A 15,578-nucleotide genomic window follows, 5' to 3' on the forward strand; every position below is an offset into this window, starting at 1 on the left:
GGGTAACAAGAGCGAAACTCTGTCTCAAAAAAAAAACAAAAAAAAAAAAAAAAAAACAAAAAAAAAAACAAACCTAAAAAAAAAAAAAAAAAAAAGAAACCTCAATGCTGTCTAAAGAATTTACTGTTTGTTCCAGTCAATATTTGGGATAAGGCCTCTGTCTCCCAGTCTCCATGAGCGGATAAAATTCTAACATTAAAAAGTGGCAGCTAGCAGACAGGTGGTCTAACTGTATTTACACTCTTTTTTCACTTCCCAGACACTACTTGGTCCCTGGTGACTACCCTCATCAACTTCCTCATTCTCTCTATAAAACATCCTCTGTGTAACTAAAAGTTGAGCTCAGTTCACGCTGGACTCCTTTACCTACTAAAATAGTTATTACTCATTTAAAATGTATCCTTATATCCTGAATGAGAACTGAATGAAATTTTTTAAATATCTGTCCAATTTTGTTCACCTTTGACACATTTTTTAAATAGCAAAAAAATTAAAAATAAAATTACAATAAGATACTAACTCTCAACATTCAGATTTATAAACATTAGTAAGTACTCAGAAAGTAAACACAGTCTGTTGGCAAAGGGGTCAGGAAACTCTCATACACCACAGGTAAGAATGCAAGTTAGAATTCTCTTTTAGAAGGAAAACTCATCAATATCTTATAAAACAATATTTGTCTTTTGACCCAGCAATTCCATTTCAAGAAATGTAGCCCCGGCCAGCACAATGGCTCATGCCTATAACCCCAGTGCTTTGGGAGGCTGGGGCAGGAGAGTCACTTGAGGCCAGGAGTATGAGACCAGCCTAGGCAACATGGCAAGACCTCATCACCACAAAAAAATTTTTTTTAATTTTTAATCACTTGAACCCAGTGGGGGAGGATGCAGTGAGCCAAGATCACACTACTGCACTCTAGCCCAGTTGACAGAGCAAGACTCCATCTCCAAAAAAAAAAAATTTAACCAGGTATGGTGTCACATGCCTGTAGTTCTAGCTACTCAAGAGTCAGAGGCTGAGAAATCACTTGAGCCTAGGAGTTCTAAGTTGCAGTGAGCTATGATTGCACCACTGCATTCCAGTCTGGGCCATAGGGTAAAACCCTGTCCCTAAAGCGGGGGGTGGGGGAGGAATGAATATACATATATATATATATATATATATATATATATATATACACACACACACACACACACACACACACACACACACACACGCACACACACACACACCCCACCTGCAACAGTATAAAAATACACATATAAAATGTTATTTACCATAGCATTATTTATAATGTAATCATTGGAAGCAACCTAACTGCCCATAACCAGGAGAATAACTAAACAGTTTCAATTATGCAACAGGGTTACCACATAACTCATAAAACAAATGAGGAAAGTAATCAACTCATGTGGAGTGATCTCCAAGATATTTTAAGTGAAAAATGTCAAGTGTGGGACTATTTGTAGTATGCCGTATTTTGTATAAGGATAAATGTCAACTTTTCGACTATTTGTATTAAACACAATTTGGTTAATGACAAAAAAAGAACTGTAAGTAAATAACTAAATACTAGGGTTTTTACCATAGGGTAAGTAAATCGTTTTTTGTTTTTTTTTTTTTCTTTTGACACAGAGTTTCACTCTGTTACCCAGGCTGGAGACCAGTGGCACTGTCTCAGCTCACCGTAACCTCCACCTCACAGGTTCAAGCAATCCTCCTGCGTCAGCCTCCCAAGTAGCTAGATTACAGGGACCCACTACCATGCCCAGCTAATTTTTGTCTTTTCCAGTAGAGACAGGGTTTCAACACGTTGGCCAGGCTGGTCTCAAATTCCTGACCTCAAGTGACCCACCCACCCTGGCCTCCCAAAGTGCTGGGATTACTGGCATGAGCCACTGCACCCAGCCTTGAGCCACCCAGCCTAGTAAATCTTAAACCACTTTCTGTATATATAAAATTAAACAAGTTTACCATAAATAACAAGGCCAGGCGTGGTGGCTCACACCTGTAACACCAGCACTTTGAGAGGCTGAGGTGTGCAGATCACCTGAGGTCAGAAGTTCGAGACCAGCATGACCAACATGGTGAAACCCCGTCTCTACCAAAAATACAAAAGATTAGTTGGGTGTGGTGACGCACACCTGTAATCCCAGCTACTCAGGGGGCTGAGGTAGGAGAATCACTTGAATCTGGGAGGCAGGGGATGCAGTGAGCCGAGATTGCACCACTACACTCCAGCCTGGGTGACAGGGTGAGATTCCATCTCCAAAGGAAAAAAAATTAAAAAAAACAAAATAACAGGAGTCAGGTTTCTCTCTACAGAAGGGAAGTACAAAGGGATACCATTAAAATTGGGATAATGTGAAGTAGTGCTTAACAATGACAGAGATACAGAGAGAAAGAAATACATGTGTCTGCATACAGCAGACATATACAGGCGTACTTTGTTTTATCGTGCTTTACTTTATTGTGCTTCACAGTTACAGTTTTTTACAAATTGAAGTTTTGTGACAACCCTGAATCCAGCAAGTTTATGGGTGCCATTTTTAAACAGCATGTGCTCACTCCTGTCTCTATGTCATATTTTAGTAATTATTATATTTCAAACTTTTTCATTATTACTGTATCTGTTACTGTGATTTGTGATTAATGACCTTTGATGTTACTATTCCAACTGTTTTGGGGGCAACAGGAACCATATACATGTAAGATAGCACACTTAATGACTATCATGTGTGTTCTGATTGCTCCAGTCTATTCCCTGAGATACAGTAATACTGCAACTAGACCTATTAATAACCATAAATAGCTTCTAAGTGTTCAAAAATGAAAGAGTCACACATCTCTTACTTTAAATCAAAATGTAGAAATGATCAAGCTTAGTAAGAATGGCATGTTAAAAGTCAACACAGGATAAAACCTAGGCCTCTTGCACCAAATAGCCAAGTTGTGAATGCAAAGGAAAAGTTCTTCCAAGAAATTTTAAGTGCTATTCCAGTCAACATACAAATTGTTAAGAAAGCAAAATAGCCATATGGCTGATATGGAGAAAATTTTGATGGCCTGGATAGAGGGTCAAACCAGCAATAACACTTAAGCCAAAGCTTAGCCCAGAACAAGGCCCTAACTCTCTTTAATTCTATCAAGGCTGAGAGGTGACAAACCTGCAGAAGAAAAGATGGAAACTTGCAGTGATTGGTTCATGAGGTTTAAGAAAGCATGTCCATAACATAAAAGTATAAGGTGAAGCAGCAAGATAATCAATGAAGGTGGCTACAATAACAGATTTTAAATGCAGATGAGGCAGGGCACGGAGGCTCACGCCTATGATCCCAGCACTGTGGGAGGCCAAGGTGAGTGGATCACGAGGTCAGGAGTTCAAAACCAGCCTAGCCAAGATGGTGAAACCCCATCTCTACTAAAAATACAAAAATTAGCCAGGCACGTTGGTGGCTCACGCCTGTAATCCCAGCTACTCGCGAGGCTGAGGTAAAAGAATCGCTTGAACCTGGGAGGCAGGTAATTTTGATGAGCAGGGTTATGCAACTGGTGACTTTCAATTGAAGCCAGTGCTCCTTTTTACCTTTTCAAAAATCACAGGTCCCTTAAAAACTATGTTAAGTATGCTCTGCCTATGTGTAAGAAATGGAACAACAAAGCCTAGATGATGGCACATCTATTTACAGCATTATTTACAGCATGGTTTACTGGATATTGTCAGCCCACTGTTGAGACCTACTGAGCAGGAAAAAAACAAAGACTCCTTTCTAAATATTACTGCTCATGGACAAGATACCTAGTTACCAAAGAGCTCTGATGGGGAGTCAAAGGAGATTAATGTTTTCATGACTGCTAACACCACATCCATTCTTCAGCCCACGAATCAAGGAGTAAATCCAACAATCAAGACTGCAATTTTACCATAGAGAAACCTGCAAACACCACCACCTTAGGAAATGATCAAAGCACATATCACCAGTAGTGGGACAAAACAAATCATCTGCTTTCTGATGTGATGCACTGAGAAGAACAGTGTATTTTCTGTAGTATTACTGCCAAAAATGCATTACCCTACTCATCAAAACTACCAGTGACGGATCGTCAAAAAACATCGACATTAAAACAAAAATTGAGAAACGAGACTAGATTTCAGGTTACTAAACAGACACAACAAAATGTAACACATGACCTAAGATTTTCTTTTGCTATGAAAATTATCAGGACCACTCACTGGTAAAAATCGGAGTAAGATCTGCAGACCTGATCATAACATTACGTTGTTGTTTATTGTCTCTTTTTTTTTTTTTTTTTTTTTGAGACAGTGTCTTGCTCTGTCACCCAGGCTAGAGTATAGTGGCACCACCATGGCTCACTGCAGACTCGCCCTCCCAGGCTCAAGCAATCATCCCGCCTCAGCCTCCAGAAAAGCTGGAACTACAGGTGTGTCACCACCCCCAACTAATCTTTTTGTTCTTATTTTTTTTTGCAGAGGAGGTAGTCCCCTATATTGCCCAGACTGGTCTTGAACTCCTGGGCCCAGGCAATCCTCCCATGTTCATCTCCCAAAGTGCTGAGAATTACAGGCATGAGCCACTGCACCCAGCCTGATTTTGATAATTGTATCACTTGATATCAAGAGGCATATGTACAACTCACTGTCAAAAGGATTAAAACATATTCATACACACAGGAGAGTGCTAATATTCAGAGTGGTGAACACAAAGGAATTTTTTATTATTCTTAGAATTTTACGTTTGAAATTATATTAAAATAAAAAATTTACGCCTTGCAAATAGGAAGCACTCAATAATTTTTTTTAAGTTTAATTTCCCCAAATCCTCAAATTAATTGATGCTTCCAGAAGGCAGAGTTTCTGCTCTGAAATCACGCTGCTAACTTTTTATATAAACGTGGGAAAGTTACTGAAGCCCCGTATCTATACCTCAGTTTCCTCATTTTTAAAAGAGATTATAGGAGTGCCTTAATTCCTACTTGTTGAAATGATGAAATTAGATAACGTGTAAAACATTTAGAACAGTGCCCTCCAGGCATTAAAATGCATTAATGTTTAGCCCTTTTTATGGCACTTCCTACGTACTGATTCTTTGATTTTGTATATCCTTGATAATAACTCATGTATTTCCACATCAATAATGATAATGCCACTACATACCACCCTAGCCTTTCTAGAATGACCTTATGTATAACCGTTTTCCCAAGGGAAGCTATTCAATGTCTACTATGTTAGGCAAATTCAAGGTACTTGAGGGGGAGAGGATGGAAAAGAGCTGCATAGTAAAATAGTTATTTCCACAGTAGGGTACTAAACCTTCCTCCCAAAGGCAAAGTCTATAACCCTTTATTCCAAACCATGATATAACCTGACTATCCAATTGCTTAAATCATACAATGGAAGTTACACACAGAACCTTCGGAATAAATATATATATGCAGAAAAAGAAAAAAGAAAAAGGTCAGCCAGCATAAAAATGACAGATAATAAAAGAACTACTTCCTATTTATATTTATATCCTGGGCAACAGAGCCAGGACCCCACCTCAAAAAAAAACGAATGCTAAAACATTTTGATTACATAATAGTTTAGCCAGGCAGGCTGGCTTGTTCCTGTTAATTTCAGCTACTTGGGAGGCTGAAGCAGGTGGATAGCTGGAGCCCAGGAGTTTGAGGCTACAGTGAGCCCTGACTGTACCATGCACTACAGCCTAGGCAACAGAGCAAGACCTCATCTCAAAAAAATAAAAATAGTTTACATTGATGGTTTTAATCATAATCATAGCTAACATTATTAGGCACTATTTTAAACACTTTACATTATTAATTAATTCTCATACCTCTGAGGTACATATTACATAGGCAGAGGTGCAGAAAAGCTAAGCAACGTGGCAAAGTAAAAGATTTTGGATTTAAAGTCAAACCCCATGCTTGACTACTAACCTACTGCATCATAAGGCAATTAAATGAACTTTTCAGTCATACATAACACCTCATTCCTCAAAACATTACTAAATCAGGAAATGCTAATGCCATAATATTAAATACTCCTTTTTTTTGAGACACAGTCTTGCTCTGTCACCCAGGCTGGAATGCAGTGGCACAATCTTAGCTCATTGCAACCGCCGCCTTCCAGGTTCAAGTGATTCTCCTGCCTTGGCCTCCCAAGTAGCTGGGATCACTGGCACTCAGTACTATGCCTGGCTAATTTTTGTATTTTAGTAGAGATGGTGTTTCACCGTGTTGGCCAGGCTAGTCTCAAACTCCTGACCTCAGGCGATCTGTCCATCTCGGCCTCAAAGTGCTAGAATTACAGGCGTAAGCCACTGCACCTGGCCTATTAAATACTCTTTATGAAAAAACTTGGTTTCTCCCTCAAATCAAAATGAAGACCAACAGCTTACATATAATTCTTAAAAATCAATCAAAGGTATTAAACAAAGACTTAGACACAACAGCAAAAGAGCAAGCTACTAAGGAAAAAATAAAATAAATTTCATCAATATTTAAAACTTTTATCCTTCAAAAGACATCACCAAAGAAGAGAAAAGACAACCCACAGAATGAGAGAAAATTTCTACAAGTCATATATCTAATAATGAACTGTATCCAGAATAAAGAATTCTTACAGCAATAAAAAGACCAAAAAAAAAAGTGAAAAATAAGCAAAGATCTGAATAAGCATTTCTCCAAAGATATATACAAATGTTAAATAAGCACATGAAAACATGTTCAACATTACCGGTCATTAGGGAAATGCAAACTGAAACCAAGAGATACTACTTCACACCCATTAAGATAGCTTAAATAAAATGGAAAGATAATAATCATTGGTGAGAATGTAGAGAAACTGAAATCTCATATTGCTGGTGGGAATATAAAATGGTAGAGCCAGTCTAAAGAAGTCTGGTGGGTCCTCAAAAAGTTAAACATACAAGTTGCCAAAATACCCAGCATATCATCTCCTAGCGTGACCCAAAAGAAATGAAAACATATGTCTAAACAAAAACCTGTGATTAATGTTGATAAGCAGCACTATTCACGACAGTCAAAAAGTGGAAACAATACAAATGTCCATCAACTGATAAATGGATAAACAAAATATAGTACATTCCATGAAGTATTACCAGGCAATAAAAAATAAAAAAGAATTAAGTATTGATATATGCTACACACCATCGGCCTTGAAAACATTATGCAATGTCAAACAAGCCAGTCACAAAATCGTATTTTAAGAGCCCATCCGGCCAGGTACAGTGACTCACACCTGTAATCCCAGCACTTTGGGAGGCCGGATCACAAGACCATCATGAGGTCAAGAGATCGAGACCATCCTGGCCAACATGGTGAAACCCATCTCTACTAAAAATACAAGAATTAGCTGGGCATCGTGGCACGTGCCCATAGTCCCAGCGACTCCAGAGGCTGAGGCAGGAGAATCGCTTGAACCTGTGAAGCAGAGGTTGCAATGAGCTGCACTCCAGCCTGGAGACAGAGGGAGACTCCACATTAAAAAAAAAAAAAAAAAAAAAAAAAAAAAAAAAAAAAAAAAAAAAAAAAAAAGAGCCCATTCATATAAAATGTCCAGAACAGGCACATGCAGAAAAAGAAAGAATATTAGTGATAGTGAGAGGCTAGAGGAGAGGGAAGGAATGGCAAGTGACTGCAAATGGGAATAGCATTTCTTTTAGGGATGACGAAATGTTTTAAACTTTAATAGGGGTGAAGATGGCCCAATTGTCAATATACTACAGGTTATATACCCCTTACCCCAAACACTTGGGATTAGAATTGTTTCAGATTTCATATTTTTTCATATTTCGGGAAATTTGCATTTGTACTTCCAGGCTGAGCATACCAAATCCAAAAATCCAAAATCTGAAATCTGATGCACACTAGAGCATCACGTTTGTACTCAGAAAGTTTCAGATTTTGGTGCATTTCACATTTGAGTTGGGATGCTCAATATGTAAAACCACTGGATTGCACAAGTATACAGTGTGTGACTAAATTAGTCATTAAATGTTTTTGTTAACATTCAAAATGTGAAATTTTATACTAACCTCTGGAGAATGCTGTATTTTCATATAAAGTTGGGGTATATTCATTCAAAGTAAAGAATTAAGACAAATTCATATAAGATTATCTTAAAACATTTTAAAGTTTTACTACTCACATGTCTTACGGAGCTTGAAGACTCATTTCCAGAAGATAACTGGCGCCAGCTAAGATTTCTTCTACCATAATTTGGATATTTACGCCTACATGTCCTTTGTCTAAACTGTGATGCCAAAACCACTGAATCTGACTGAAACAGAGAGAAACATGCAAATGAAAATCAACACCTAAATACGGACAGTATTAACAAAATGGGCATTCTATCAAGTTTCCAAAAGGATTTAAGGCAAAATGAAAAAATAAAGGCTTAAAAAGAAGTAATATTTTTGCCATACAGTTTTAACTCAAGCTTAGTAATTTTACTTTTAAAGTCCTTAGAAAACATGAGAAAATGCACATTAGACGGGCATTTTTCAAACTATGTTGTAAGTCAACTGGTTTACCACAAATGAAGGAAAATAACAATAACCTGAATAGGATGTCACCTTAAAGGTATAAATCTCAAATAAGCCGGGCACGGTGGCTCAAGCCTGTAATCCCAGCACTTCGGAAGGCCGAGGCGGGTGGATCACGAGGTCAAGAGATCGAGACCATCCTGGTCAAAATGGTGAAACCCTGTCTCTACTAAAAATACAAAAATTAGCTGGGCATGGTGGCGCATGCCTGTAATCCCAGCTACTCAGAAGGCTGAGGCAGGAGAATTGCCTGAACCCAGGAGGCGGAGGTTGCGGTGAGCCGAGATCGCGCCATTGCACACCAGCCTGGGTAACATGAGTGAAACTCTGTCTCAAAAAAAAAAAAAAAAAAAATCTCAAATAAAAAATATATATTCATTTATTATGATGTAGTAACCAACCTCTCAAGGAATGTCTGAATATCTATACACATAGGTATAGAGAAAAAAATGCTCAACATACTACTCATCAGAGAAATGCAAATCAAAACCACAATGAGATACCGTCTCACTCTAGTCGGAATGGCTATTATTAAAAAGCCAAGGCCAGGTGTCGTAGCTCACACCTATAATCCTAGCACTTTGGGAGGAGAAGCCAGGCATATTGCTTGAGCCCAGGAGTTTGAGACCAACCCAGGCAACATGGAGCAACCCTGCCTCTACAAAAACAACAAAAATAAAAAGAAGATCAAACAAAAAAACAAAAAATTAGCTGGGCATGGTGATACAAACCTGTAGTTCCAGCTACTAGGGAGGATCACTCGAGCCCAGGAGGTCGAGGCTGCAGTGAGTGAGCCATGACTGCACCACTGCACACTAGCCTGGACAAGAATGAGACCCTATCTCCAAAAAAAAAAGGGTGGGGGGAGACATCCCAAAATAGCAGATGCCAGCAAAGTTGCGGAGAAAAAAGAAAGGTTATACACTGCTAGTAGGACTGTAAATTAATTCAACCACTGCGGAAAGCAGTTTGACAGTCTCTCAAATAATTTAAAAAAGAATTACCATTCGACCAAACAATCCCATTACTGGGTATATAACCAAAAAAATATAACTCATTCTACCATAACAACATATACACACCTATGGTCACTGCAGCACTATTCACAATAGCATACGACATGGAATCAGCCTAAATGCTCATCAATGGTAGACTGGATAAAGAAAATGTGGAATACTACCCAGCCAAAAAAAGAATGAGATAATGTCCCTTGCCGCAACATGGGTAGAGCTGGAGGCCATTATCTCAAGCGAACTAACACCAGAATAGAAAACCAAATACCACTTATTCTCACTCACAAGTGAGACCCAAGCATTGAGTACACATGGACAAAAAGAAGGGAACAACAGACATCAGAACCTACCTGAGGGTAGAGGGTGAAAGGGGTAAGGACCAGGAAACTACATATCAAGTATAATGCTTATTATCTGGGTAACAAAGTAATCTGTACACTAAGCCCATGACTCACAATTTACCTATATAACAAACTTGCACATATATCCCTGAAGCTAAAAGTGTTTTTTTAATGTTCAAATACTAACCATAAGTATTTTCAGGTTTTAAATTTTTAGATAATTTGTCTGTACTTTTCAGTTTTGAATTTTTTAAACATATTCTCATCAAAACAGAATAATCTTTCAAAACTAGCCAAATAATTATGTTTTTGTTTTTTTTTTAAAGGCATGCAATTCCCAAACCACCAAAGGCAGATGAGATTACCCAATGAGCGCATGTTCCTTAAATGATGGACAAACCAATTTTCACATGAGTAGCCATCTGTCTAATGAGCATTGGTCAGTTTTAGAATTTCAACATTATCACTGGCTGATCTCAAAATGAACTGAATTTTCCTTGTCAGTACTGATTTCGACAAAAACTTGTATTAATGAGTTTCATGAGTGATAATAGGTTAACACGGAAATGGACCAAACTTTCACTAAAAAAAGCTAGAAAATCTGGCCAGGCACAGTGGCTCACACCTGTAATCCCAGGACTTTGGGAGGCCAAGGCAGGCGGATCACCTGAGGTCAGGAGTTAGAGACCAATCTGGCCAACATGGAGAAAACTCCTTCTCTACTGAAAATACAAAAATTAGCCAAGCATAATGGCACACGCCTGTAATCCCAGCTACCCAGGAGGTTGAGGCAGGAGAACTGCTGGAATCCAGAGGCAGAGGCTGTAGTAAGCTGAGATCATGCCACTGCACTCCAGCCTGGGCAACAAAGCAAGACTCCATCTCAAAAAGAAAAAAGAAAACTCGAAAATCTGGCAAAACGTATTTTTTAACAAATCTGTTTAAAGGCACAATATGCCTACAAAGGCTATGACGAACTACAGAACCAAGACCAAAAAGAGAAGATATATGTGTATATATTTTTATTTTTATTATTTTTGCCCACAATGAACATCATAATGTATATATATTTTTTTAATCCTAGAATTTCATTCTGGAAGAGGAAGCTGAAAGGTTTAGCAAGAAAGCAAAAAACACAGACTAAGTTATGAGTTAGATTAATAAAAATTGCAATTCATAGCCTAAGTGTAGGGGAATCCCCCAGGCTTTGGCTGTTAGCCCAAAGGGCTACAGCCTAGACCTGTAAGTAAACTACAGATAGAACAGTAATCCCACGGAACTAAAGCCCATTCCTGTTTGGATAAGGCAATATAGGCTTGAGAGTGGTCCTAGCAGGCTGCCAGAAGCAAATGTAAATCTTCTCTGGGGACATAGCCATCCCACGCTTCAAATCTTTTCTAACAAATATTTAACAATCAAAAAAGAAACAAAAATATTATTAAAAAGGACAAAAATCAACAGGCAATAGAAAATGGTCCACGGGGAAACATAACATGGAAAAAATGAAATTATCCGACCTCAGTTTTTAAAATAGCTATGGTTCATTTCCAAGTAATTAAAAAAATGAGAACTTTAGTAGAAAAATAAAAACCAAAAAAAAGAACCAAATGAAAATTCAGAATCAAATAATGTATTAACTAAAATTAAGAACTCAGTATCACTGTTAGGCACTAGGCAATTTTTCAAAAGTTTTCAAACTACTCCTTTCTAACTGCTATATAAACTTAAGTCTACTATTTTAAATCCCAAACAGAAAACCTTAATAAGTACTCCAGTTCAGATGAAAGTTACTGATAGTTTTATAAATCAAAAAGAATGCTCAAAATTTCAGTTTGATTTCTTTTTTTTTAACTTCCATCTCGAGTTATCAGTTTGATTTCTAATTTGCTAAGAAAACAAAATTTACCTTACCTTATGTGAGAGCTGGAGAGTCTTTCTTTTTCTTCCTATGATATAAAGATTTCTTTCCTCTTCACCTTTCTCTAATCGGAAGTCTTCCAGCTTCCTACAAATGTAAATACCCAGTTATATTAACTACTGAACTGTTGGATAACTAAAGGATATAAACAATAAAAACCGGTTTGATTCTATGAATAAATTTATATACTTTTAAAATTAATACACAAAATCTCTAAGACAAAGCTTGTTAAAAATTTATATGAATATAAATAAAATCTCAGAGGCAATTAGAAGAACCTATTTTTCATATGTGATGCAAAAATATTCATTCATTTGTTTTCTGATTGGTCCTATTCGAACCAATTCAAACAGGATATCCCATAATAGCTTTTTAAAATGTCCTCATGATTTTCTAGTTTGCAATTCCTTTCTCTAAAGAAAAAATAAGCAAAGAGTCTGCCTTCTCCACTTTTATTCAAACCACGTTTGATAATTTATAGAAACAAGAATAGCAATGTTACCGGTTTTTTTTACCACCTATATTTCATTCATGTGATACAAGAAGAAGATTGTTATTGTGACCAATTTCAAAGCAAAGGACCTGCCACCATGAAGAAGGTACTAAAAATCATTCTGTTTCTCTGGAAAAGACTTCCTTTACTCCAAAAGGGACATTATTAAAAACACATGGCTTTTATGTTTTTGTTTCATTTAACATCTCAATGGAAAAAGTTTTAATACTGACATCTTGACCATGCTCCAAGGTATAACTGGACACTCGACTGAGTGTAAATATTTTAAGGACAAAAACTGATTTTTAAGAAAATTGCATTTTTCTCTAAGTATGCCTGAGAGCCCGCACTCAAGATTACAGTGACACATTATTTTATCCAATGGGGATTTCTAAAGTAGACTCAAACTTTCACAAGTTGTCAGCTTCACCACTTTATATGTTTAGGGAACTATGTAACAAGATTTTCAACTTGCAGCCCAATGCAAGTCCCACCTAATATCTGTATGTTTCCGGCCAGGAGTGGTGGCTCATGCCTGTAATCCAAGCACTTTGGAGGCCAAGGCGGGCGGATCACCTGAGGTCAGGAGTTCTCGACCAGCCTGGCCAACATAGTGAAACCTCATCTCTATTGAAAATACAAAAAATTAGCAGGGCATGGTGACGGGCGCCTGTAGTCCCAGCTACTCAGGAGGCTGAAGTAGGAGAATCACTTGAACAGGAGGCGGAGGTTGCAGTGAGCTGAGGCTGCACCATTGCACTCCAGCCTGGGCAACAAGAGCAAAAATTCCATCTTGAAAAAAAAAAATTTATAATGAATCCAGTTTCTACCATTATTGGATCAAGACAAACTATGTGCCTGAATCCTAGGTACAAAAAGAATTACTTAGCCAGGCGCGGTGGCTCACGCCTGTAATCCCAGCACTTTGGGAGGCCGAGGCGGGTGGATCACGAGGTCAAGAGATCGAGACCATCCTGGTCAACACGGTGAAACCCCGTCTCTACTAAAAACTACAAAACATTAGCTGGGCATGGTGGTGCGTGTCTGTAATCCCAGCTACTCAGGAGGCTGAGGCAGGAGAATTGCCTGAACCCAGGAGGCGGAGGTTGCGGTGAGCCGAGATCGCGCCACCACACTCCAGCCTGGGTAACAAGAGCGAAACTCTGTCTCAAAAAAAAAAAAAAAAAAAAAAAATTACCTCTACTGGTAAGCAACATTATATGCTTATAGCTCTGCACAGCCATCAACTACCTTTATGTTTTTATCTATTACCTAAATTTTTCACAATGGACACAAACTTTTATAGTCAGAAAACAAATTTTAAATACTACTCTTGATCCTTATCAAATGATATCCTAGCACACAGTTATGCAAAATTCACCCTTGTTTCCACTACTGGAATTGTTTCCACTACTGGACTTGTTTCCATGGGCACTCATCGCCACATCTCAATCAAGTATCGTCTTTATAAAAATCTCACATGAGCTTTATTCTAGAATACAATGCTAGAAAGGGCTATGTTTCTTTTGTGTGAAAATCATGGCAGAAAGCTAGCTGGCTCACAAAACCCATTCCTCCTTTTCTTCCTTAGAAACACAATCACAATTTTTATCCAGGCTCTTTGCTGCTCTGAATAGACACTGTGTTACCTACTCTCCTCCTTAGCTTAGTATGGTCAAATGACAACATTCTGGTCAGTAAGTTATAAGCAGAAATGCTACACGGCTACTTGAAGAAAGTTCTCTTGACTAGAAATGCTCTTTTTGACATCTGAACATCCTTCTTCTAATCTCAACCTACATCACAAATACAGGTATGTAATGGCTACAGCTTCAGCAGCAATCTCGGACTATGCAGTGGCTTTAAGACTAGAAGCCAAGGCTGGATGCAGTGGCTCACACCTATAATCCCAGCACTTTGGAAGGCCGAGGCAGGTGCACCACCTGAGGTCAGGAGTTCGATACCAACCTGGCCAACAGGGTGAAACCCCATCTCTACCAAAAATATAAAATTAGCTGGGTGTGATGCACATTCCTGTAATCACAGCTACTCAGGAGGCTGAGGCAGGAGAATCACTTGAGCCCGGGAGGCAGAGGTTGCAGTAAGCTGAGACCGCACCATTGTACTCCAGCCTGGGTGACAAGAGCGAAACACTGGTCCCCCCCTCACCACCCCCCAAAAAAAAAAAAAGACTAGAACCTAAGCTCCATGATGGAGATGAGAAACACAGGAGCCTACGTTCCGGAATAACTGTGGGACCACTATTCTAGCCTTAGATTATTTCTAGTCTTCCTTTAGATAAGAAAATAAATGCCTGTGTGTTCAAGAAACTAATTTTTGAGGTCTTTCTCCCCTGATACCTGTTTACTTCCCTTGGTTTTGATAATGAAAAGTATCCCAAAATGACACTTTGGGGTCTGATGACCATAAGACTTAGACACCAATTTAAAATTTAATTATAGCATACTATATGCATAAAGATTTTCTGTATTTCTCATCACAATTCCAGATTTGGCTTTTCACAATTTTCTAGTATACCTAGAAAACCTTCCCAAATTCACAGAACAATACATAAGTACTATCTAATACCGCTCAGCATTCACTGAAACTCTTCTGGTTAAACATAAAAAAACACAAAGATAAATTTACAAAATTATCTTCAAGATATTAGTTATTATGAGACACAAACATGAGAAAATACTGAAACACTTTAGATATCACTGAAAAAAGTATTTGCTGTTTCCAATAACTCAAATCAATACATTATAACTCGGCACCAAAGACCCTACCACCCATATTATAATGAAATATCATTTCTTACTAAAAGAAAATAGGGCTGCTTAAAAGACTAACTTCAGATATAAGTCAAAAAATTTTAAGTGTATTAGGCGAATGGGTAAAAGAAAAAAAAAATTACAAGATGATCTATAACATCTTCCCCTCGAAGTGTGCTATGAAAAACTACTAGTCATTTTGAAAGAACAGGGAACCCTGAAAAGAGGCTCCTCAAGAGGATTTAAAAAACATCAATAAAAAATATCAGAAATAAGTTAAACCCTAGCTATGTGATTTATACATTAAAACCACACACACAAAGGAATAAATCTTTATTTTGAGGGGAAATAAAGCAAAATAATCAAGCATCTACTCTGCCTTTCTTTTTTTTTTTTTTTTTTTTTTTTTTTTTTTTTTTTTTTTTTTTTTTTTTTTTTTTTTTTTTTTTTT

At 37.8% G+C, this 15,578-nt stretch overlaps 1 protein-coding gene across 1 annotated transcript in view; it reads right to left on the reverse strand.

Moving 5' to 3' along the window:
• Positions 1 to 15,578, reverse strand: part of BRWD1 (bromodomain and WD repeat domain containing 1) — a 142,346-nt gene that overhangs the window by 64,047 nt on the left and 62,721 nt on the right. The window contains exons 19-20 of the mRNA XM_037737689.1: positions 11,854 to 11,964; positions 8,192 to 8,323 (exon numbers count right to left, since the gene is read on the reverse strand). Of these exons, the coding sequence (XP_037593617.1) occupies positions 8,192 to 8,323; positions 11,854 to 11,964 (243 nt within the window). The remainder of the gene's footprint in view (positions 1 to 8,191; positions 8,324 to 11,853; positions 11,965 to 15,578) is intronic.

The sequence above is a fragment of the Cebus imitator genome, unplaced genomic scaffold, assembly GCF_001604975.1.
Source record: "Cebus imitator isolate Cc_AM_T3 unplaced genomic scaffold, Cebus_imitator-1.0 Scaffold41, whole genome shotgun sequence".
Taxonomy (NCBI): Eukaryota; Metazoa; Chordata; class Mammalia; order Primates; family Cebidae; genus Cebus; species Cebus imitator.